This window comes from Podarcis pityusensis, assembly GCF_964106645.2.
Source record: "Podarcis pityusensis genome assembly, chromosome: Z".
NCBI classification, from domain to species: domain Eukaryota; kingdom Metazoa; phylum Chordata; class Lepidosauria; order Squamata; family Lacertidae; genus Podarcis; species Podarcis pityusensis.
The window spans coordinates 16,355,966-16,378,641 of record NC_138044.1 but is presented as its reverse complement, the minus strand read 5'-3'; the positions used below and the strand labels follow the sequence as shown (position 1 = coordinate 16,378,641).

Here is a 22,676-nt window from a genome sequence, read left to right as displayed (position 1 = left end):
TAAGTGACAGACGGAGAATTGGAAGTCCTTTCTATTTACTGTGTTTTCTATTTTTCATTCTTCTACCCACTTTACTCTTAGTTTTTTGATGTCCTCTAATCATGCTTTCAAGAATTAAGTGTGCATGAGGGGCCTGTTTCACGAAAAGGAAAACTGCTATGTTGCTAATCATATAACTTACTTTTAAGAGTTTTCTTGCCATCAACGTAATATTGATTAGTCCATACTGAGAAAGCAACTAAAGGGGTGGGGTCAAACATGTTTTTATTTCATTTTTCCAGTGAAGACTATTAGCCCCCTTGTGTACACATTAAGTTTTATTGTAACAAAGCAACTTGTACACTTTTGAACATTCAGAACTGAGCAACTTTCTTTTTCCAGTAAAACAAAATTCTTTTGAAAAAACAAAACAAAGAACAAAATTACAATAGAGAATGTGAAATCCAAATAAAGTCCTACAGGTTCTGCTGATTCTCCATCAAGTGGCAGGGCTCAACTGTAATTAAAAAAAAATCTCCTAAGTGTCATATTTTAAACTGCAAGGATGTTTATTGGGATTAAACATGCCAAAGGAGACGTATTGTTTTGTTCAAATGCCCCTTTAACCCACCCCAACATCTGAAACCCACCCTTGCTTACATTGTCTATAACCCCCTCCTTTTTTAAGCTTTTTTTAATTAAAAAACAAGAGTAGACAGATACATGTTGGTAAATGCTGTCCATATTCACATAGAGACACAGTGTAATCTCTGAGCCCAATATACAGAGAAAGGAGGAAAAAGCTAGATTCTATGCACTACTACACAGGGGCCTAGCACTCTTCAGCTTCCAGCAGAGTGAAGGGAGGAGAAGGTTCTTTCTTCCCCACAGAACACAGTGTGTTGATTTTATTAAAAGTTTTTGTTTTGTTTAGAAAGAGGAAGTGGGGAGGGTAACAAAATGAGTAAAGATTTCATTTCCACCAAATGCTGCTTGATATTTTCTGCAAAATTATTTGTGAACCATGGTGAAGAGAGGAAAAAAAGACCTCAGGAGAACAAGGCGACTGAGCACGAAAAGGATTGGGGGTGGGGGTGGGGAATAGACAGCAACTTGCTCCCAGGGACTGGAGATGGGGGAAACGGGGAGGAAAGAGGGTGGTTGGAATCTGTCAGTGTTCAGTCATCTTCTCCTTCATCCTCCTGTTGAAAGAAATGCAACATTTAAACACGCTGTTAAGTAATCACCATAAGAATCCAAATTTCATACCATCCATTCCCTCCCCTCTTTTACTTTTCAGGAGAGGCTCTACCACACTCTTTTCTGCTCTACTTCTACATCACAAGGCAAAACTGCTATCCTGACGATGCTTGCTAAGGGGCCTGTCCTAATAAACACACTGAACAAGCTTCTGCTCCTGTACTGTTCAAAACACTGATCTTCCACATGAAGGGGAGATCCTTCAAATTACAGCTACTTAACCCAAGTCACTCAAGACTACGGCATGCAGAGAAGATGCCATGGCAAAGATGACTGGTTCTGCTCTTCCTAAGCCTATTTACAAGCCATTGCTAAATGGCAAGTGTCATTCCAACCTCTCCTTCTTCTCCCTCGTCATCATCTTCATCTTCTTCGCCCTCATCTTCGTCACCTTCCTCATCAATGTCCTCCAAGCCTTCTTCCTCCTCCTCATCATCGTCATCTTCCTCTCCCTCACCTTCTTCATCATCCATATCAGGAACCTTATTTGAAGAACAATTAAAACGTTAGCATGTTTATCTTAAATTACTCAACTTCCCCCCCTCCTAGAAGCATGATGCAAACTCATTTAAAGACTCTTACCAAGTAGTACTGTAATGGGTTCGGCCAGATGTCATCTTTAATGACCTCGCCTAGTTCATCGGCACCAGCATCAGAATGGTCAGTGAACCAGGTGAAGAAGCTCTCCGGTTCTTCATGCTGCCTCTTTCTGCTGGCCTTGTTTTGTGACTGACTTGAGCGCTTTGTCAGATCCTTACAAAAAGAAAGGCAACAGAAACATCAAAACTTCCTTCTGAAACTGAGTTTTTCCACTGAAAAGATACTCAGATTGCTAATCTGTCATCTTTATTCAGAAACTGTGAAGCACTGGACCACTTACTGAACAAGATTATGGAGCAGCAGCAGCAGCAGCAGCAGCAGCAGCAGCAGCAGCAAACTGCTTTTGGTATTCCCCACCAAATTCAGAGAAAACATAATTTAGGAGCACAAGATTAAGGGCCCTCAGATGGTACAGATGAACTGTCCATTCTAAAGTAATTCTACTTTCACAGCACTTTAACAGTCAAGGCTTCCTCATAAAGAACCCTGAGAACTGTAGTTTGTTAAGGATCTCCCAACTCTCAGCACCCTTAAGGGTTCTTTACATGGTGTAGCTGTGGTGCAACACTCTCACATGGCAGAGAATTCCAGATTGTTGAATGAAACAGACCTTTTCATCAGGAATATCCCACGGCTACAACTGTACTTTTTCAGCAGGGACACATCCCCTTGCGGACAACCTAGACACAGCAGATCACATCCCAGCAACACAAAAATTAGAGGTTTCTACAAACACACCTCCCTTTCCCTTCAGGCAAGCAAGTGGAATTATCGTAGCTCAGGGAAACATCCCACGCTGCCATGCTAAAGAAGCAGGTGAATTAGGCCATTCCAGTTTCTTTAGTGTTATTTCTGGTTCTCTCCATTAAAGCATTGGCTGGGTGGGATGGGGAGAGAGGAAAGATTCCAACAGATTTGCATCTAATATGATTCTTCAGGCAATTTTAGGCCACAGAAGTAGAAGACATAACAACTGAATTACTAAAATCCGACTTCTAAGCCTCCTCAAGCATCTTTATGGAGTTGCTCGGAGCCAACCTGATTACATTCAGGTTCAGATCCTCAGTCATGACACTGAATGGGTGACCTTAGGTCAGTCACTCTCACATCCTAACCTTCTTCACAAGGTTGCTGTGAAGACAGAGGGGAGAAACCATGTATGTGTCTGTGCTTCCTGGAGGAAGAGCAGGATAAGGATGGAATAAATGAATAAACTAAAACAATTAGTTTTTAATATCTTTATATGCTTGTCCCTTTTCCATCTCCCAGCAGTACCATGCTGTTTTGCAAATTAACCGCCTCCCTTCACACTACACAAAAGGGTTGTGCCCAACCAAGTTGTACTCACAGTAGACCCATGGAATGCACCTAACTGAATCGTGTTCATTCATTTCAATGGGTCTACTTAAAGTATAACTAATACTGGATATAACCTATAGGTTGGCGTCCACATGTATTATTTGCTTCCAAAAGTTCTCACAGCAATCTCAGCAGCTCATAAATTCCATCCTCTGAAACACCAGATCACACAAAATCCATCAGATACAACCGTGCTTTGTTTCACCCATGCAAGGAGGAAAGAGAGTTTGGAGAAGAAGCTGCTAGTGTCTGGGATCAACTATCCCACAAAACCAACAGGGATTCAAAGAAATCTGCAGCTACGTACCTTTCCAGATTTCCATTTGATTTCGCTTGATTTTGATGATGGGTCCCCACTCTCATTCAGATGAAACTCTTTGGAGAGCATCTTGTTTTCAAAATATGGATTCTCATCAAAATACTGCAGTCAAGAAAATATAAGAACGTCAATACCACTACACGGCATAGATATTTCAAAGCACGGCCTCAGGGAGCACTAGGCTGTTCTCCCAGCCATCCACAAACGTGGTAAGGAAGCTGCAGCACACCTTTACTTACAAAATCTATTCTGTAACCTGATTTGATGTCTTCAAACTCTGTCACTTCCACCCTGGTCAAATAATGCAGCGCTTCTTCATCTTCTTCTCCCAACAGTGCAGATACTATCAGAGAATTACAAAGTTTCCATCACATGTGCATTTTACATATTCATCAGCAGAAGCATCACCACCTTACAGAATTTTATTTCCTAACCTGCTCTGAAACATATATTGCTGCCGGGTTCTTCAACTTCATCCACATAATGGAAATCAACTAATATAAACTCAGTTCTAATAAATTATTTCTGACTTGTTTTTATAGAATGCTGAGGCCTGAAGCTAAAGTGAAGTAGGCTGCATCTGACAACAAACTTCTCCCTGCCACCGTCCCCTCCCCACCAGGAACTTCTTCAGAGATTCCACTGATGGAAGCTGTGCTTTCACCTCAACAACACTGCTCAATATAGCCAAATAATACAAAAGAAAGCCAATGTTTAGGAATCTGAATAAAAGGTTTTGCATTAGAGAGAGTACATCTGCATTGTTTTTCATAGACTCTCATCTTGTTGTTACTGTTATTATCTTTAGTTATATCTGCCTTTTTCCCAGTCCAGGACTCAAGGTGGCTTACAAAAACAGAACAAGCTAAAAACATAGAAAAGACAATTAATAAAATCTAAGTAAACACTGATAAAAATAGAAAAAGGTTCATTAACAACACAGTCCAGAACAAAAAAAATATCTTGGATAGGATATTCAGTATCGCAAGTCACTTTGAGAAATTAGCACAAATTAATTTATAAAATAAATATTTAGAATTTATAGCACTTTAATGTACCTTGTGGGTGGTTGACAAATGTTGTTACCCAAAAGTTCGGGATTTTGGCGATCAATTCTGACCTCTTCTGGAAGAATGGTTGGCGGAGTTTGTTGTACTTCTGTTCTACTTTCAAAATTTCCTCACTGGCCTGTTCATTCAGTCTATAGCAAAGACAAGATTCAAACAAAATGGGAGATCCAAAGTGTAGGGGAAGTATCAAAGCAGCATGACATTTCACAGCAGATTGGGGGGGAAATAGAACACTAAGTAGAAGGATTAGTTTATTTCAATCTCTAACAACCTGAAAGTTTAATCTGAAACCAATGGGACCAGGTCATTGATGCACTGTTAAATAAGGGTGACTTTTTTGCCCAAATAAGCAACAAACTATCTATCCTTCCAGATCAGAGCCCAATACAGAACCTCGTGTTACGTACCGTTCTCCTTACAAATGCTTCGGGTAACGAGCGCCACTAACCCAGAAGTAGATGCCCCTAGTTGCAAACTTTGCCCCGGGATGTGAGCAAAGTCGTGCGCCGGCAGCGCAGCACCAGCAGCGGGAGACCCCATTAGCGAAAGCATGCCTCATGTTAAGAATAGACCTCCAGAACGAATTTAAGTTTGTAACCAGAGTGACCACTATATCTGAATGATGATGAATTCAGTCCTAATTGTAGAGCAGTAAACATTCTCAAGTGGCATTAATTGAGTCAAATACACCCTATTACCATATTGCACAGCATCTCCCATATATAGATCTCAGTTTTAACTCTGGTTCATAGATGTGGTTGGACTACAACTCCCATCATTCCTAGCCATCACGGCCTGTGATCAAGGATGATATGAGTTGTAGTTCATTAACATCTGGGGACCCAAGGTTCAGAAAGGCCACTAGCTCAGAAAACTCAAGTTTGCCCCACATGTGATTGCTGACAGTAGGTACGCACGCAGGGAATGAAAAATGAAACAAATCAACGTTCATTCATTTTGCAACCCCTATGAACCAGGTGCATTGTTTCACACTTAAGAAATACCATGAATAGTCTTTGTAAAATCCACAGAAAGGAGGATGTGTGTAATTTGCAGGTTGCATCTTTGGCTGCTGGGGTGAGTGGGGGGCTTGATTTCCTTCCCCTTCCACACCCATAGCTGGCATCTTAATAAGCAGCATTGACTCACATCACTTATGAAAATCTCTGTCCAAAATATACGAGCTTCTTACTGCTACCAGCAGTTTCCTTTTCAACTTTTGTATTTAATAGATGAAATCCAAATAAGCACAGCTCATGTTTTCAAGTTTTGAAGTACATTCCAGCTGCCTTATATTATAACTCTTTATAAGCAAATTACTAAATAGCAGACAAAAAGCTTTTATCAGCTATGTTGTTTTATAACGTAAGCATTGAGATGCTTGTTAATGTATTCTAAATAAACATATAACACCATCTGGGTTACCTGTCTATTTCATTCTGTACTTCATCAATATGTTCAATTGCTTCCTGCTGCTCTTTGTCTGGAAAAAAAAATGTGCCTCAAGTCAGATTCTAATTAGCAACACAATAAACACATATAATGCTTGTTCTCAATATTGTGGATGGAATTTTGATCTATATTGTTTCTCGATCTGCTTTGCTTTTGACTGTGTATTCCTTTGCACATGCTTTCTCCCCCATACACTGAACATGCATTTTAACAAGAAAACATTCCATTTCCGTTCTTAGGCTCCAAACCTATGTACACTTACATAGGAAGTTGAGAATATGGTTTTAAAAATAAACAAATCAGACAAACCTATTCCTAAGTATAAATTCACACAGTACTGTGCTGAAAGAATTTGATCCAAAATCTGAGCCCCACAGGGTCTGTGGGTGAAAAGAACTGCTCTCATGTATTCACAAGATTGTTTTCAATCTATACTTCTAATCTTGCAACTATTCTCACCTGGTGGGACCCATGAGATGGTTACTTTGCTTCTACATCTCTCATCTGGCCCATCATACAGCCAATAGACTTTAAGAATGTTCATGGCACTTTATATAGAGCCACAAGTTGTTGAACTAATCAACCCATCAGTTTCATTTAACTGAAAAAAGCTATGTAATAAAGAGCACACCTGAGAACACATTAATTTCCTGGATCAGCATTTTTAAGGCAATAAAAAACCCCTGTTGAGCAAGTGAACACGCTACACTATGTTTCCTTTAAAAGAAACAATGCTTATTGTCTAGTGTGCTTTCAGACAGCTGAAAGAGTGGGAAGCAGCCTATTTAAAAACCCAGAAGGCGGGATTCCACGGACCTCTTAATCTAGCCTGCATTATTTGGAGACAAATGGGCTCTTTCCAAAACCTGGGATGAGGAGAACCCCCTCCTCCCCTTGGCATAAGGAAGCCTGCTATTCCAGGCCCCTTTCTTTGGGAACATGGCACAATGAATTCTGCACGACATGCTCTATGTGCAGCGTGGCTTAGTGGCGTGCAGCTTCAGGCAATGAAAGCAGGATCACCTTAAAACTCATCCCAGTAAGAAAATCTTTTTTTAAAAAAAAGGCGGCTACAGACGGCGGTAGAAGCAACACGTGCGCAGAGTAACGGACGCTGGGCACTCTTTTGAGGGTTGGTCCCTGCCAGACAATTGTGGGTTTCCTTTTTACAAGCAGCATCGTTTAAAGGGTGGGGAGTGCCCCGTTTCTCTCAAATACAATGAAAACATGAATTCATTTTTTAAAGAAATCTGCTGTTGGGCATCTGTAGGTGCGTATATGCATATACAGTATAAATGATTTGGGGGCGGAGATCAAGCCACGAGTTTCGGGTTTGATCTGAGCCGCCGAAGCCATGGCACAACTGCACGTGGTGGGAAGTTGCGACCCCTCAAACTGCAGGAGGGAAGCCGCCGCTTTGTAGTAAAAAAAGACACCCACAAAACGCGCCCCTCTCCTCCTCCGCCTCCAAAGTACAAAACCTTCTTCCGAGCTGCTGCAAGGCAAAAGCCATGCGTTGCAGGGAAGGCAATCATGGCGGCAAGCAAAAGCGGGGGGCGGGAAAGAAAGAAAGCACGGTTGGAGCGCGGCCGGGGAGGATATATTCTCTGTGTGCGAGGAAGCGGTATAAAAGGGATCGGAAGCGAAGAGCGAGGCCTTCTGCTGCTGTTGCCGCCGCCAGAGAGGCGGGAAGAAGAAAGCAGCCAAGGGCGCAAGGAGAGCGAGCGGGCGAGAGCGCGCCGCGCGGGAGACAAAAGGGGCGCTTTAACATGGCCTCCCTCCCTCGCTTGGACTCAGCCGCCGCCGCGGCCTGCACATCCGGCCCACACGAGCGAGGCCCCCCTCCGCTCGAAGGCGCGCTTCCCTTCCCGCCTCCGGTGGCGGCCGCTGCTGCTGCTGGAGAAGATGGCGGCTGCGGAGGGGGCAAAGGAGAAGAGCCTCGGCGTGTGCATCTCTTCCCTCCCACCTCCGGGTCCCGTCCGCCATTCCCGCGCGCCACACAAGACCCCCTTTCGCCCCCGCCTCCGGCACCCGCACCTGAGATCTCGTCGGCCCCGTCGTGGTTGGAGTTGAGCTCCTTCTTGCTGACTTTGGCCGGCGGCGCCGACATGTTGGGAGCGAGAAGAGGCGGGGAAAGAGAGGGGAGAGACAGGCAGGCAAGGACTGAGAGAGCAGAGCAGCTGCGCAGCCTCGCCTCAGACCGGGCTTAGCTGGAGCTGCCTCTGCTCCTCCTCCTTCTCCTGGGTCTTCCTATGCGTGGGAGAAGACGGGGTGGCGGCAGAGCCTGGGCTCCCCTCACGCTATCTCCACACAGCGAGAGCCTCCGCCTCCTCCTCCTCCTCTGCCGCCTCCTCCTGGTTCTGGCGAGGGGAAAGCGAGTTGCGCGCAGGCGCGCAGATTGGTTTTTATCTCTCCTTTCCCGCGGCCGCCACCAGAGGGATAGTAGAATCGAAATACGCATGCGGACTTTTTCTTCCTCCCGCCCCCTCGCTTACTCCTGTGCGCGTGAGTGGCTGCGCAAGCGCAGACGCGTCCCTGCGCCTAGACTAGAGAACGCGGGTGAGCCAAAGGCACATGCGCAGAAGCTCCAATGTTGCTTTTCCCCCAACGGGTGCGAGAAAACCGAGCTTACTGCGCAGGCGCCTTTACTCTTCTCCCTACTTCCATCATAGAAAAGAACGTAAAGATGTAGCTCCCTCCTCCCTATCAGGTAGCGAGAGAATTCTCTTGCGCAGGCGCATACGCTATCTGTGCATGGGACGTACAGAGGATAACTGCTCACGGAGGGGCTACGGATAGCAGGAGAGGGATGACAAAGCGCAGGCGCAGAAATACACTCCTCTATAGGCACAGGTTTTAAAAGATGGGCAACAACTTAAACGCAGGGGCGGATGTGTCGCCTTTAATCCCGCCTCCTCTTCGGATGCTGCTTGGTCGCCATGGATGTGCGTCTATAAGTTAATATTTGCATATGTATAAATAGGAGTGGGCGCGGCCTTGTATGGAGCTATGCTGGAGAAGCGAAAATAGAACGGTGGTCCCTGCGCATGCACAGACATGTCACATAAAATTTTTATTTTTCTAAGCACTGACTGGCGCCCAAAAGAGAGCCATGCGCTCTCCAAGGAATTTTCCTAGCAGTGTAATAATATAGGCTATATTGCAACTACTTTTTTGTTTGCCTTCCCCACCTTATACTGAAATCCTGCCTTTTCTCCCAGAAGCTCAACTTTTTATTTATTTAAAAGCGTTTTAACAGGGTTGCCATATCTCCAAAAGTGAACTAAATAAATATACTGCTTAACATTTCAAAAATATCTTAAGTGGCATACTGTGAAACAAAATAATACATCCTGAAAATGAAAACACTGCCTAAAACCAATAAATCAAGAAATATACAACTTGTTTTAAGAAATCTCTAAAGTGCTGTACAGTCTAAAGAAGCTGTCATTAAAATAAAAAACCCTAAAACCTAACATACAGTAATACTTTTTAAAAGTATATCTTTATTAATTTAAAATAAATACATTTATGGGAAAACAGACAAACGAACAAATAAACAAACCTACTGTAATCAAACAAACAAATAATGAAGAAATAAAACAAACAACCACAATATAAGAAACAACAAAAATAGTATAACTAACATCATTTATACTCCTGATACTGAAATTATAAAACTTATGAAGAAATTAAAAATGACTTCCAATTAATCTCACTGTACTTTATCAATTACCTTATACCACACAGTTGCATATTTCTTATATAGTCTTTTTATCTCCCTACTATCTTATATTTATACAATACAAGGATCACTCTAGTTCTGTTTCCTTTTATACCATAGTTTTTAAAGTATTCTTTAAAGATTCTCCACTCCTTGTAGACTTTTTGTTTTGGTTGGCCTCTTATCCTTCCTGTCACCTTCGCTAGCTGCAGATATTCTACCATTAGGTTTTGCCAGTCTGCCGTATTGGGTATTGTTGTATTTTTCCAATTTCTTGCTACTAAAATTCTGGCTGCCGTTATCCCGTACATGAACAATGTTCTTTTTGATTTCCCTATTTCTTTTGGCAGGATGCTTAATAAAAATATTTCTGGCCTTTTTTTAATGTAAATTTAAATAGTTTTTAAAGTTCTTCATATATATTATTCCAAAATACACAAATGTCTGTACACTTAAACCACATATGCAAATAAAACCCAATTTCTCTGTTACATCTCCAAAGTATAGGTGATCTATTCTTATACATTTTAGCAAGTTTTTCTGGAGTTTGGTGCCATCTGTACATCATCTTCATTGTGTTTTCCCTGAGGTTATAACAGGCCATGAATTTTGTGTCTTTCTGTCATAATTTTTCCCATTGTTCCATGTAAATATTATAATTCAGATCTTGTGCCCATCTCACCATTACGGTTTTCACTTGTTCTTCCTTTGCTTCCCATTCTAATAGGAGGTTGTATACCCGCGATATATATTTTCCTTTACTTTGTATCAATTCTTTTTCAAATTTTGATGTTTCTTTTGTAAGTCCTGTTTTCTTATCAATGATTAATCTTTGATGTATTTGAAAATATTGCAGCCAATCTGTTAAATGCCCATTCATTTCTTCATATTTTTTCAGTGTAGGCTCCTCCTGTCATCCTTCTAATAATAATTGGTATGTGGCCCATTCCCTTTCCATATTCTTTTTCTTAACTGCCTGCGCTTCTTAAGGTGAGGTCCACAGGGGGATCCTGGGTTCTAGTATTCCTTTATATTTTGTTCAGATCTTATATAATGATTTCCTTATTAGATGATTCAAGAAGCCCCTTTACCTTCTCATATATTAAATAGGCATGCCACCCATACCGATTATCATATCCCTCCAAATATAATACATCAAAGTCCCTTAATGTTATCCAATCTAATATACAGTAATACTTTTTTAAAAATCTAAAAGTACATAAAACAAATTCAGAGATTTCAAGCAGGCAGAAACAGGCAGGGAAATCCTGAGGACAGCTTGTGCTAAATGTTTTGCAAATTGGCATTTCCCAGCCTGTGGGTCACAACCTGCAAGTGGGTTGCAAATCCTTTGCAAGTGGTCATGGGCTTTACAATTTATGCTTTGATTCCTCATGTAATTGTAAAACTTGCAGTTAAAGTGCACGAAACTGATGGCGGCCAAATCCATGTGACAATAAATCAATGAATCACCATGCCAAGATGATTTAGACTTGAGAAACACTATTATAATTGTTATGAGAATTATAAGGTCTAAGATATAAAATAAATGTTCATAAATGTACCAGGCAAACACATACATAAGTATATAAACCACATGTCTGAAACACTATAGGAAAACAGTCCTAAAGCCATTTTGAGTCTTTCAGTGACTTCAAATATTCCTCTGCAGTTTGGATGGAAATAGGAAAAGCCTCCCCATTGTCTCTGTGCTCACAAATCCTGCCTTAAGGGCACATTTGTGTATGAATAGGGTGAGCCTGTGACCAGGACTCAGGAATTAAATATTTATCATCACAAAAGAATGGCCAGGCTGTCCAGGTAAACCCATTAACAGGTATCCTGGCAGATAGGATTTCTGCTGTAGACTGCCTCCTGTGATGTATGTATAATGTTTTGGGGGGTGGTCTTGAGCTACAGGGTGGGCAATTTCAAAAGTCTATGTAAGGGCTTGCACACCATTGTTCAGGGTTCTCCTCCCTCCTGCGTGTGGTGAGTGGGGACCCTGTTGCAACTGTTTAATAAAGATCAGGCTTACTAGCCACTTTGCTTCTCAATATACTCTGGTTGGCCTCTGTTATTTTCTCCTAAGGACTTTATATGGGCTCTAGGATACACCATAAGGGAAAATGAGCATTTTTTTCTTATAACAATAACAATGTAATAAAAATATTGCTTCTTACCCTTAAATTTCACTCTTGAGCAGTGATGAGTAGCAAGATCTCTTTCATATCCTTCAGATATATGAAAGAATGCCTCCTTCCATACCAATCTGGGAACTGAGATTTGCAAAACAGGCCCTATTTGCAGTTCCATCTTCTGCTGAAGTTCAATGCATGGGCACTCCTGGGAGGGCCTTCTTAGTGGTAGTTCCACACTTATGGGATGTTTCCTTTGCCATTTGCTTTTTCTTTAACACCAGCAGCCTCTTATCCAGCATTGCTGATAGTAAAATAAATAACAACAAAATCAGTACAGTTTTGAATACAGTGGTTAAAATCCATGCAGTTTAGACAGGTTCAGTCCACTATCTTGATTCAAAACGGCATCCAGTTGTATCTAAATATAGGCCAAGAAAACCCTGCTATTTGATCTCAAGAATCATCATGCAAAAGTTTTGTTAAAATCATTGCAGTTTTGGAAGATTTAGTCTTGATTCAAAATGGCACCCAGTTGTATCCAAACATAGACATAAAACTGCCCTTTGATCTTAAAAAGGTAAAGGGACCCCTGACCATTAGGTCCAGCCGTGACCAACTCTGGGGTTGCAGCACTCATCTCGCTTTGATCCTAAGCCCTTTTATCTTAGGAGCCATCATATAAAATATGCTTATGGTATGTTACATCTAAATCTGATATCTAAAACCATTTCCTCAAATATCATCAAAATGTGTGGTGTAGTGCTTCAAGTGTTGGACTGGGACCTTGGGAGACCAGGGTTCAAATTTCTACTCAGCCATGAAGTTCACTGGATCATTGACTATCTCTCTGCCTTACCTGTCTCACAGGGTTGTTGTGAGGATGAGGAAATGAGAAGTGTGCATGCTACCATGAGCTGCTTGGAGGAAAGGTAGGGTATTAAATGGTAAACAAATAATAAAAAATAAATATTATATAAATCCAACCCCCCAAGCAAACAAAGGAAAGAGTGTCAGATAAACCTATCCTCAACACAGACCCCTTTCTTACTTGGTGTAGCAAAAGTCTGCATAAATAGAAAAATATTCACTAACCCCAAACGGGCACAGAAGAATAGCTGTTTGAACCTCAAGGAGCAAAGTATTGCAGAATGTGCACAGCCAACTGAATGCTATTTTTTCCCCATTTCGTTTTATTTAACAAAATGTAAATACTGATTAATTGTAGTAAAGCGTCTTAAGTGGTGTATTAAAAATATAAAAAATGATCAATTAAAACAGCTAAAAAAATAAAAAACTTAAGGTTAATTAAAAGGCTGCAGTCTATGTTAGACCTACTCAGAATAGACCAATTGAATTTAATGGGCATGACTAAAGTAGGTCCATTAATTTAAGCAGGTTTACTCTTAAGTGAAAAAACCCATAAAACTAGCAACCCAACAGTGAAGGTGAAAAACATTTATTTTGTATATTAACGGCAAGCATTTTAAGATTGTTTTACAATTGTCTTTCATGGTCATTTTTGTAAGTAATACAGGTGTTGTAACAGTGATGATGTCCTCATCACTACAGAGGAAGCTTGCCAATCATTTACCTCAGGTTGGGCCTAAAATAGCTCCCTCAATGCTAACTGTGACCGGGAACTTTTGGATAAACAGGGTTAAAATTTACTTAAAAGTAGGATAAAGACAGGGATTTCAGCATAAAGTACAGTGGTACCTCGGGTTAAGAACTTAATTCGTTCTGGTGGTCCGTTCTTAACCTGAAACTGTTCTTAACCTGAAGCACCACTTTAGCTAATGGGGCCTCCTGCTGCTGCTGTGCCGCCGCCCAATTTCTATTCTCATCCTGAGGCAAAGTTCTTAACCCGAGGTACTGTTTCTGGGTTAGTGGAGTCTGTAACCTGAAGCGTCTGTAACCTGAAGTGTCTGTAAACCCGAGGTACCACTGTAATTAATGAAATACTAATATTAGTGATAGCGAACCAAGTAGCTGAGGTAGAATGTGAAGTGGTAGAGGTTCACAAAATGGCCACCAATTTGAAAAACAAGTTGGAAACTACTAACGGGAAAGAAAATAAGGGAGGAAGAGAGATGTTCAGGGTGTACACAAGGAAATCACCCTGTTTTCCCAGGTGTGATAAGGAAAACAATCTTAAAAAAATAAATATTGATTCTCTTTACTCTCTTCATGTCCCCAAAGATGTTCCCTGCTGTAGAAAGAAGTATATTGGGAAAACCTTTCCCAACAGTTCTTTTCATTTGCAAACTCCTCCAAATACATAAAACATCTCTCATGAATAGGGGAGGTCTGTAACAATAGACTCAAGAACTGAAGTATTACCATTTCCAAATAATGGCCTACACTGTCCAGAATAAGGCAATCAGCAAGCACTATCAGGTGTCTTGACAGAGAGGAGACAGGTCACACTGTCAGGCTTGGGAATTCTCCTCCCCACCCCCACCCCCATCCCTTGGCAGCAAGAAGTAGAGAAAACAAGGTAGAGAGTCCTTTTTAATGAGTTTATTCATTCATAATAGCAAGAGACAAGAATGCAGTATGCCCTGATAATGACGTTGCTCCAACTGAGCTCCTCTTCCCTCCTCTCTGGCAACAGCATTTCCCCTTACAGTGGCCGCCCATGGCCAATTGTCTCCGAGTCCTTTGCTCCTGTACTCTTAAGAAATGCCAATTTCTGGGAGAAGGGGGTCAGAAATATTCTCCAGTGACAACGTGTCTCTTTCTGTTTGATGCTTTTGGATGATCTTTGACTAAGGGTCTGGGCAATTTAAAAGTTGTTACAGTGGTACCTCGGTTCTCGGATGTCTCTGTTGATGAATGTTTTGGAACCCGGACGAAAACCCAGAAGTAAATGCTTCCGTTTTTGAATGTGCTTTGTAAGTCAAATGGCTTCCGCTGCGTGTTTTTCAATTTTCGCATTTGCAGCCAGCCCTTTGTGCCTCAGTTTTCAAATATTTCAAAACTCCAATGGTCTTCCGGAACGGATTATGTTCGAGAACCGAGGTACCACTGTACGCACATCTGGGTCCTCACCTCCTTGCAAGGCGGGGAGGAAGAGGAACTTTAAAGATCTGCCTTGCTTTGACTGCTTCCTGCTTCTACTCTTTCTTCTCTGTCTGGGCCAAAACAAACAAGATGAATTTTAACAGGGAGAAATGTAAAGTATTGCATTTGGGCAAAAAAAATGAGAGGCACAAATACAAGATGGGTGACACCTGGCTTGAGAGCAGTACATGTGAAAAGGATCTAGGAGTCTTGGTTGACCACAAACTTGACATGAGCCAACAGTGTGACGCGGCAGCTAAAAAAGCCAATGCAGTTCTGGGCTGCATCAATAGGAGTATAGCATCTAGATCAAGGGAAGTAATAGTGCCACTGTATTCTGCTCTGGTCAGACCTCACCTGGAGTACTGTGTCCAGTTCTGGGCACCACAGTTCAAGAAGAACACTGACAAACTGGAACGTGTCCAGAGGAGGGCAACCAAAATGGTCAAAGGCCTGGAAATGCTGCCTTATGAGGAACGGCTAAGAGAGATGGGCATGTTTAGCCTGGAGAAGAGGAGGTTAAGGGGTGATATGATAGCCATGTTCAAATATATAAAAGGATGTCACATAGAGGAGGGAGAAAAGTTGTTTTCTGCTGCTCCAGAGAAGCGGACACGGAGCAATGGATCCAAACTACAAGAAAGAAGATTCCACCTAAACATTAGGAAGAACTTCCTGACAGTAAGAGCTGTTCGACAGTGGAATTTGCTGCCAAGGAGTGTGGTGGAGTCTCCTTCTTTGGAGGTCTTTAAGCAGAGGCTTGACAACCATATGTCAGGAGTGCTCTGATGGTGTTTCCTGCTTGGCAGGGGGTTGGACTCGATAGCCCTTGTGGTCTCTTCCAACTCTATGATTCTATGATTCTATGATTCTGTGATAATTAACTTAGGGGATACTGGGTCACTTGATGGGGAGTTGAGCTGTAAATACTAACCCCAAATTTTTATTATATCAAGCTGGATGCACTATTTCAGTAATGACATGCTGCGGGGCGGGGGGCGGGGGGACACAACTAGTCCTCTACCAGTTATGCTTAAAAGGGAAAAACCCAAAATGCTGAAAGGGACAAACTCCCGCTTTCGGTATACACCATAGCCTGAAAGTAACATCCTCTTCACCTGTTATCCTGGGGGCAGTAGGTTCCTTCTGCTGTCTTAGGGTCAAGCCACACACTGCAATAAGCACACTTACTCACCAAAAGTATGCTTAAATTTCATTCTTTGAGAAAAAGTAGCTGTACAGTGGAACCTTGTGTTACAGACGCTTCAGGTTACAGACACTTCAGGTTACAGACTCTACTAACCCAGAAATAGTATCTCAGGTTAAGAACTTTGCTTTAGGATGAGAACAGAAATTGCGAGGCGGCAGGAGGAGGCCCCATTAGCCTTAGGAGGTACCTTAGGTTAAGAACTGTTTCAGGTTAAGAACAGACCTCCAGAACGAATTAAGTTCTTAACCCGAGGTACCACTGTACATTATTAAGTCACTGCTATCTTGCCATCCTGAGTCGGTAAACCATATAGACTAGTGGTTCCCAATTCACTAAGTACTATGGACCTCCTGTTTTTCAAAAGCCAAGCCATGGACCCCCTACTTTTTTTTTTTTTTAAATATTTTATTAAGGATTTTCTTGTTTTACAGAAGTGTAGTGCCTCGTATTTTTTTCTTTCCATGTAACATTTTTACAAATCCATTTCATTTGTTGAGGCATTAGGGGGAGAAGGAAAAAAAAAGAAAAAGAAAAAAGAAAGGGGGGGTGGAGAGAGGGAAGATGGATAGGGGTGGGGTCGGGTGGCGGTGTTTCTATTATGTTTAATGTATGTAGAGTTTGGTGTCAGCGTTGCTTGTGTTGTTCACTTGTGTTCCTTTGGTGGTGAGAGAGGTTGGGGTTGGCCTAGGGTGTGATTGTTTGCTTGTGATTGGCTGTGGTGATCTTTGTTTTTGTGTGTGAGTGAGGTGGGTGGGTGTTTTGGATCAGGTTAGCCATATTGATTTGTATGCTGTTGGTGGATTATTGTCATTGTCCTGTTGGGCTGTGTATTTGATAAAGGGGAGCCATACCGGGGTGAAGGCGTCTTCTTCTGTTTGTCCCCGTGTCAGTTTCAGTTTATTAGTTAATTTTTCTAGTAGTGCTGTTTCCCATACTATTTGGTACCATTGGTCCATGCTTACTCCTGACAGGTCTCTCCAGTGTCTGGTTATGGTGTTTCTGGCTGCTGAGAGCAGGTGGGACCCCCTACTTTTGAACATTTAGATATCTCTGTGGTAGTTTTTGTAATGTGAATGGTGCCACAGACCCCCTTGGTGGGTTACGCAGACCCCCTGCGAACCACCAGTTGGGAACCACTGATATAGGCTAATAGGCTTTTTAAATCAAGATGCTAAAATATTTACAGCAATCTTTACTGCAAGGCTTAACACATTTATTTCTTCCTACATCGCAACTGTTCCAATCCCCAGGCTACTAAATGTCATCCGTGACAGCAAAAGCAAAAATTTACCACTAGTAGTCATATCACTTGATGCATGTAAAACTGCCAAAACGAGTCAATTGGCAGTTCCTATAAGTGTTGATGTAAAAAATGAACATGGGACAGTATTTCATGGCTTCTATCATGAGATTATACAAAAACTCATATGCTCAAGTCAGGATGAGTGGCATAGATTCTAAAGCTTCTCCACTGCAAGGGGAGTAGGTACGACATGGATGGCATCTATCGTCCATCTTATTGAACCATTCCAGTGCCGGATTTAGGTATAAGCTAAACAAACTATAGCAATAAGAGAGCCAGTGTGGTGTAGTGGTTAAGAGCGGTAGACTCCTAATCTGGTGAACCGGGTTCGCGTCTCCGCTCCTCCACATGCAGCTGCTGGGTGACCTTGGGCTAGTCACACTTCTCTGAAGTCTCTCAGTCCCACTCACCTCACAGAGTGTTTGTTGTGGGGGAGGAAGGGAAAGGAGAATGTTAGCCGCTTTGAGACTCCTTCGGGTAGTAATAAAGCGGGATATCAAATCCAAACTCTTCTTCTCCTTCTAGCAGGGGTCAGCAAGGTTTATCTTGCTTGGGCTGGATCGGTCCAGTGGATATCTGTCAGTGGGCTGGATTGCGCCCGAGCCTGCAATTTTCAGCGTCTGTGTCTGCACAGACGCAATTTTCGGCGCTGCGGAAACGAGTCCCCACGCTGTGCTGTGGCAGTTTAGCGCAGCACGCGAGCAGGCAACTCGGTTCGGGGGCAGCTCATGGGTCAGTCAAACAACCTCTGCGGGCTGCTTCCGGCCCATGGGCCTTAGGTTGCTGACCCCTGAGCTATAGCTTAAACCCCACTGTCTTGGGGCTCTGAAAAAATTTAAAGGAAAAAAAACCTGGATGTACATTTCCAAAATATAAGATAAAAATAAAATAAAATAAAACCTACATAAAGCAACAGTGTTTTATGTTGTATCGGCTCCTATGATATAAGGAATGGGCCCCGCCTGCTAGCCTGCTCCCTAAAATATCACTGGTTTGCTCATTTCTATATATAGTGGTACCTTGGTTCTCAAACTTAATCCCTTCCAGAAGTCTATTCCAAAACCAAAGCATTCCAAAACCAAAGCATGTTTCCCACAGAAAGGAATGCAAAACAGATTACTCTGTTCCAGACTTTTAAGAACAACCCTTAAAACAGCAATTTAACAATGAATCATGATAAAATTATACAATTGAATGGGTATTGGGTAGATGCATTTATATAATTAGACCTGTTAATTTTTTTTTGATGTACAGGCATGTATAGTATTTGTATTATTTATGAATGTGACATATTACTAGAAATACCGTCTTTTACACTCACTAAGTGTAACAGGGTACAAAGGTCTGCTGTCCCAATGAACAGTGTAAACTACAAAGGTGATATTGATATTATATTTAAAAAATGCATTGTATGAACTACAGTTGCATTGTACAGGTTATAACACTTAATTCCATATGAATAAAGCTATTTATCATTATGAGTCGTTTGCATCACGTATTTACACCTATCATTATTTCATGTTATAGCAAGTTTCTAGAGACTAGATGATTAGTCTTTGTAAATTGTGTTCCTAAAGGAACTTTTGTTCTTGCCCAATGCCAATGTGTTTGCAGTATTAAGTTTATGAATGAAAAATCATTTCAAGTTAGAACTGAATAATTATGTCACTATGAATATACTTCTTCTTAATTGTATTTCAGTTCAACAATGACTTTGATAAAATACATCTTTTGTGATGTGCAAATGACTTGAGATACCTATGAGGTCCATCAATTACCATAGAGCATATGTTCAACACACAAAAAACCCAGTGACAATCTGTTGTTGACAAAGAACAGCTGGACATATAAAGGGCCCCATTACCTTCAGTAGCTTAGGGCCACATCAAACTTAAATCCGGCCCTGCGCACTGCCTCACCTCCTCCTCCCAAGAAGTCCCAAGGCAGGTGAGTTTCTGACAGTGGGCAACTCCAGAGTTGTCTGGCTCCTTGTCTCAGCTTGGGCGGCAGCACTTTGGGGGTGTCTGGTTGGCTCTGTACGTCAGGGGTCCTCAAGGAGGAAGACCTTTGTGGCTTCCCGAGGAGGGAAGGGCAGTTTGGCAGGGCTGGAGCAGCCGCTTGGCTGGCAAGGGGGGCAAGAGGGGCGTATTGCAGTCAGGGCTGGCAGGACTGAATGAGATGAATCTGAGGTTTGACTTGCTACAAGGCAGCCTCCTCTGGTCTCCTGTCCAGTTCCCTTGGCCCTCTGGAGAAGCTTTCATTCTTTTGCAATTTTAAATTGCAGGCTGCAATTTTAAGAGAAGCAAATAAGCTAAAATATGTTTGAAAATTGCTTGTCCGCAACCAGTCTTTAAATCCTCCTCTTCAGCTTCACGTTAAGGGACAAAGCAAAACAAAAGTTGATATTTATGGGTGAATTTTGGCAGTATTTAATTATTATCACCATCATCATTTCACAAAGCCATTGCAAAAGAACGAGAGTGCAGGCATTCTGGGTGGCATTCCTAGTGAGGTCAATGGATCTTTGTAGAAAATGACATTAAAGTGCAACATGTATTGTTCTAAAGAGGCACAAAGAACGAAAACAAATAATAAAAAATCATAATATTCTAATAATGTATTGGCCTGAATATAACACACATCCGCAAATAAGCCACACCTTTAAAATTGAAGGCTTATTTGTGGGCGTGGCCTGCCCCCCCCCGGTACTACCGCCTCCCGGCACTACCTTCCCAAGCTGGCGGCGCCCCCCCCATTCAGAGCAGTAGTGCCGGGAGGCGGGTGTGCAGCGCTTGGTTCCAAATATAAGCCACATTTTAACTTTTCACAGCCGGAATTGGGGGTGGGGGGGAGTGTGGCTTATATTCTGGCCAAGACGGTATCATGCAATCATATCATTCCACAAGCAATCATGATACAGTGGTACCTTGGGTTAAGTACTTAATTCGTTCCAGAGGTTCGTTCTTAACCTGAAACTGTTCTTAACCTGAAACACCACTTTAGCTAATGGGGCCTCCTGCTGCTGCTGCTGCAGCTGCCGCCGCCGGAGCACGATTTCTGTTCTCATCCTGAAGCAAAGCAAATAGTACCTGAGGTACTATTTCTGGGTTAGCAGAGTCTGTAACCTGAAGCGTATGGAACCTGAAGCTTATGTAACCCGAGGTACCACTGTATAGGCTTCATGAAATCATGAAATCATGATTTTGTGATATGCAATCATGATTGCATGAAATCATGAATTTCCGAAACCACATTTCATATCATAATGTGAGATCAATATATCATTATTGTGTGGTTGTGATTCGTGAAATCATGATTCTGTGGCATCTTGGCACGAAATCATGGTATCATGCATTCTTGATTGTATATCATGATTGTGTGATATCACGAAATATGCAATCGTGATATACGAGGGGTGTGTGTGGTGTTACACGAGAGATACTGTATTGGCCCGAATATAAGACGCACCCACAAATAAGCGGCACCTTTAAAATTGAAGGCTTATTTGCAGGTGTGGCCCACCTCCTGGTACCACTGCCCTGAACGGGGGGGTGGCCGACGCTGGCGCTTGGTTCTGAGCACACTGTGCACCCACCTCCCGGTACTACCGCCTCCCGGCACAAACTCCCCAAGGCGGAGCCAGCTCCCCCCCCCGTCCCCCATTCAGGGCAGTAGTGTCAGGAGGTGGGCACACAGTGCTTGGTTCCGAATATAAACTGCACTTAACTTTTCACAGCTGGAATTTGGAAAAAAAAATGAGGTTTATATTCGGGCCAGTACGGTAATACCTCTGGTGGGGACACGTCATGCTCCTTCTGGAGTAGTTTGTCACTTTTGGTCCTCACCCTGCACTCCGCTCTCACCTGTGGCTCCTAGAAGCTATCAGCATGCGACGGCGGCCACATCTGGAAACCACTTTGGTTGGCTGGCTAAGCCAGGTGAGAGCAGCTGATGGGTCTCTAACACTCAGTGAGTTAGAGACTTCCCCTGCATGCAAAGACAGGCTCAGGCGGACTGAGTGGACGAGACCAATAACAGATCCAATGGTCAAGACAACAGTATCTGCATGTGCTGTTGAGGGAGAACAAAATGCATTGCCTTTAGTTTCATTGTTGACTTCCGTGGTTTGTTTCAGGGAACTTGTCGCAAAACTGATTTTTACAGCAGTTTGCCAGAATACAGCTGGCTCTACACCACTTAGAGCAATACCCTTTGCTGGAATGACCAAGAAGTTGTAGAAAGAGGAAATGAGCCCATTTCTTCCCCTTCCTTCTTCTCTAGCATTGCTGCATTTTTTGTTTTATTAAAGCTGTAATAACAAAGGTCTGTATAGTTAAAGCTATGGTTTTCCCAGTAGTGATGTATGGAAGTGAGAGCTGGACCATAAAGAAGGCTGATCACCAAAGAATTGATGCTTTTGAATTATGGTGCTGGAGGAGACTCTTGAGAGTCCCATGGACTGCAAGAAGATCAAACCTATCTAATTTTAAGGAAATCAGCCCTGAGTGCTCACTGGAAGGACAGATCCTGAAGCTGAGACTCCAATATTTTGGCCACCTCATGAGAAGAGAAGACTCCCTGGAAAAGACCCTGATGTTGGGAAAGTTGGAGAGCACAAGGAGAAGGGGACGACAGAGGACAAGATGGTTGGATAGTGTTCTTGAAGCTACCAGCATGAGTTTGACCAAACTGCGGGAGGCAGTGGAAGACAGGAGTGCCTGGTGTGCTCTGGTCCATGGGGTCACGAAGAGTTGGACATGACTAAACGACTAAACAACAAAACCTGTATTAATGAAAGAACTAAGCAATTCTGGTAAAATTGCCATATTAAAAATCAACAAATCCAAATTGGAATTTAATCTATATGGGTATTATTCCATCTGAACAGTCAATCATTCAAAAACAGATGAGCTGTAAAATCTGCCGCAAGGTAATAAAATATTTGGGAGTGCGAAAATCTTATCAGCTAAAAGAAAGCAAACTTTACACCATTATTTTTTACAGGTATGATGGGATCTTAGATCTTGGAATTAGATCATGATCAGGATATATAGCTGCTGTAAATATGGCTATCCTTCCCCCAAAATTTTTTTCCTCGTGTGCTGCCAAGAATGATAACACCTAAACAATTTGGCAGTGCTCAATAAACACTCAATTAAAATTTGGCAGTGCTCAATAAACTTCATACAGGAAGGG

At 42.3% G+C, this 22,676-nt stretch overlaps 1 protein-coding gene and 1 long non-coding RNA gene across 4 annotated transcripts; one reads left to right on the top strand and one right to left on the bottom strand.

Moving 5' to 3' along the window:
• Positions 1 to 299: 299 nt before the first annotated feature.
• SET (SET nuclear proto-oncogene) lies at positions 300 to 12,205 on the bottom strand. 3 transcript variants are annotated; one of them, XM_080989947.1, is made up of 8 exons: positions 11,947 to 12,205; positions 6,013 to 6,070; positions 4,576 to 4,718; positions 3,757 to 3,860; positions 3,506 to 3,619; positions 1,822 to 1,992; positions 1,575 to 1,721; positions 300 to 1,181 (listed from the first exon to the last, which is right to left on the bottom strand). In XM_080989947.1, the coding sequence occupies exons 1-8, from the start codon at positions 12,077 to 12,079 to the stop codon at positions 1,158 to 1,160; spliced, it is 894 nt and encodes a 297-aa protein (XP_080846073.1). In that variant the 5' UTR covers positions 12,080 to 12,205; the 3' UTR covers positions 300 to 1,157. The 3 variants fall into 3 exon arrangements, with proteins under 3 accessions (XP_080846073.1, XP_080846075.1, XP_080846074.1); XM_080989949.1 differs by having other exon boundaries at positions 1,631 to 1,721; XM_080989948.1 differs by lacking the exon at positions 11,947 to 12,205 and adding an exon at positions 8,077 to 8,362.
• LOC308468081 lies at positions 8,553 to 21,635 on the top strand. Its single transcript, XR_013981454.1, has 3 exons — positions 8,553 to 8,984; positions 12,772 to 12,833; positions 21,616 to 21,635. It is a non-coding gene; the product is annotated as an uncharacterized lncRNA (long non-coding RNA).
• Positions 21,636 to 22,676: the final 1,041 nt, after the last annotated feature.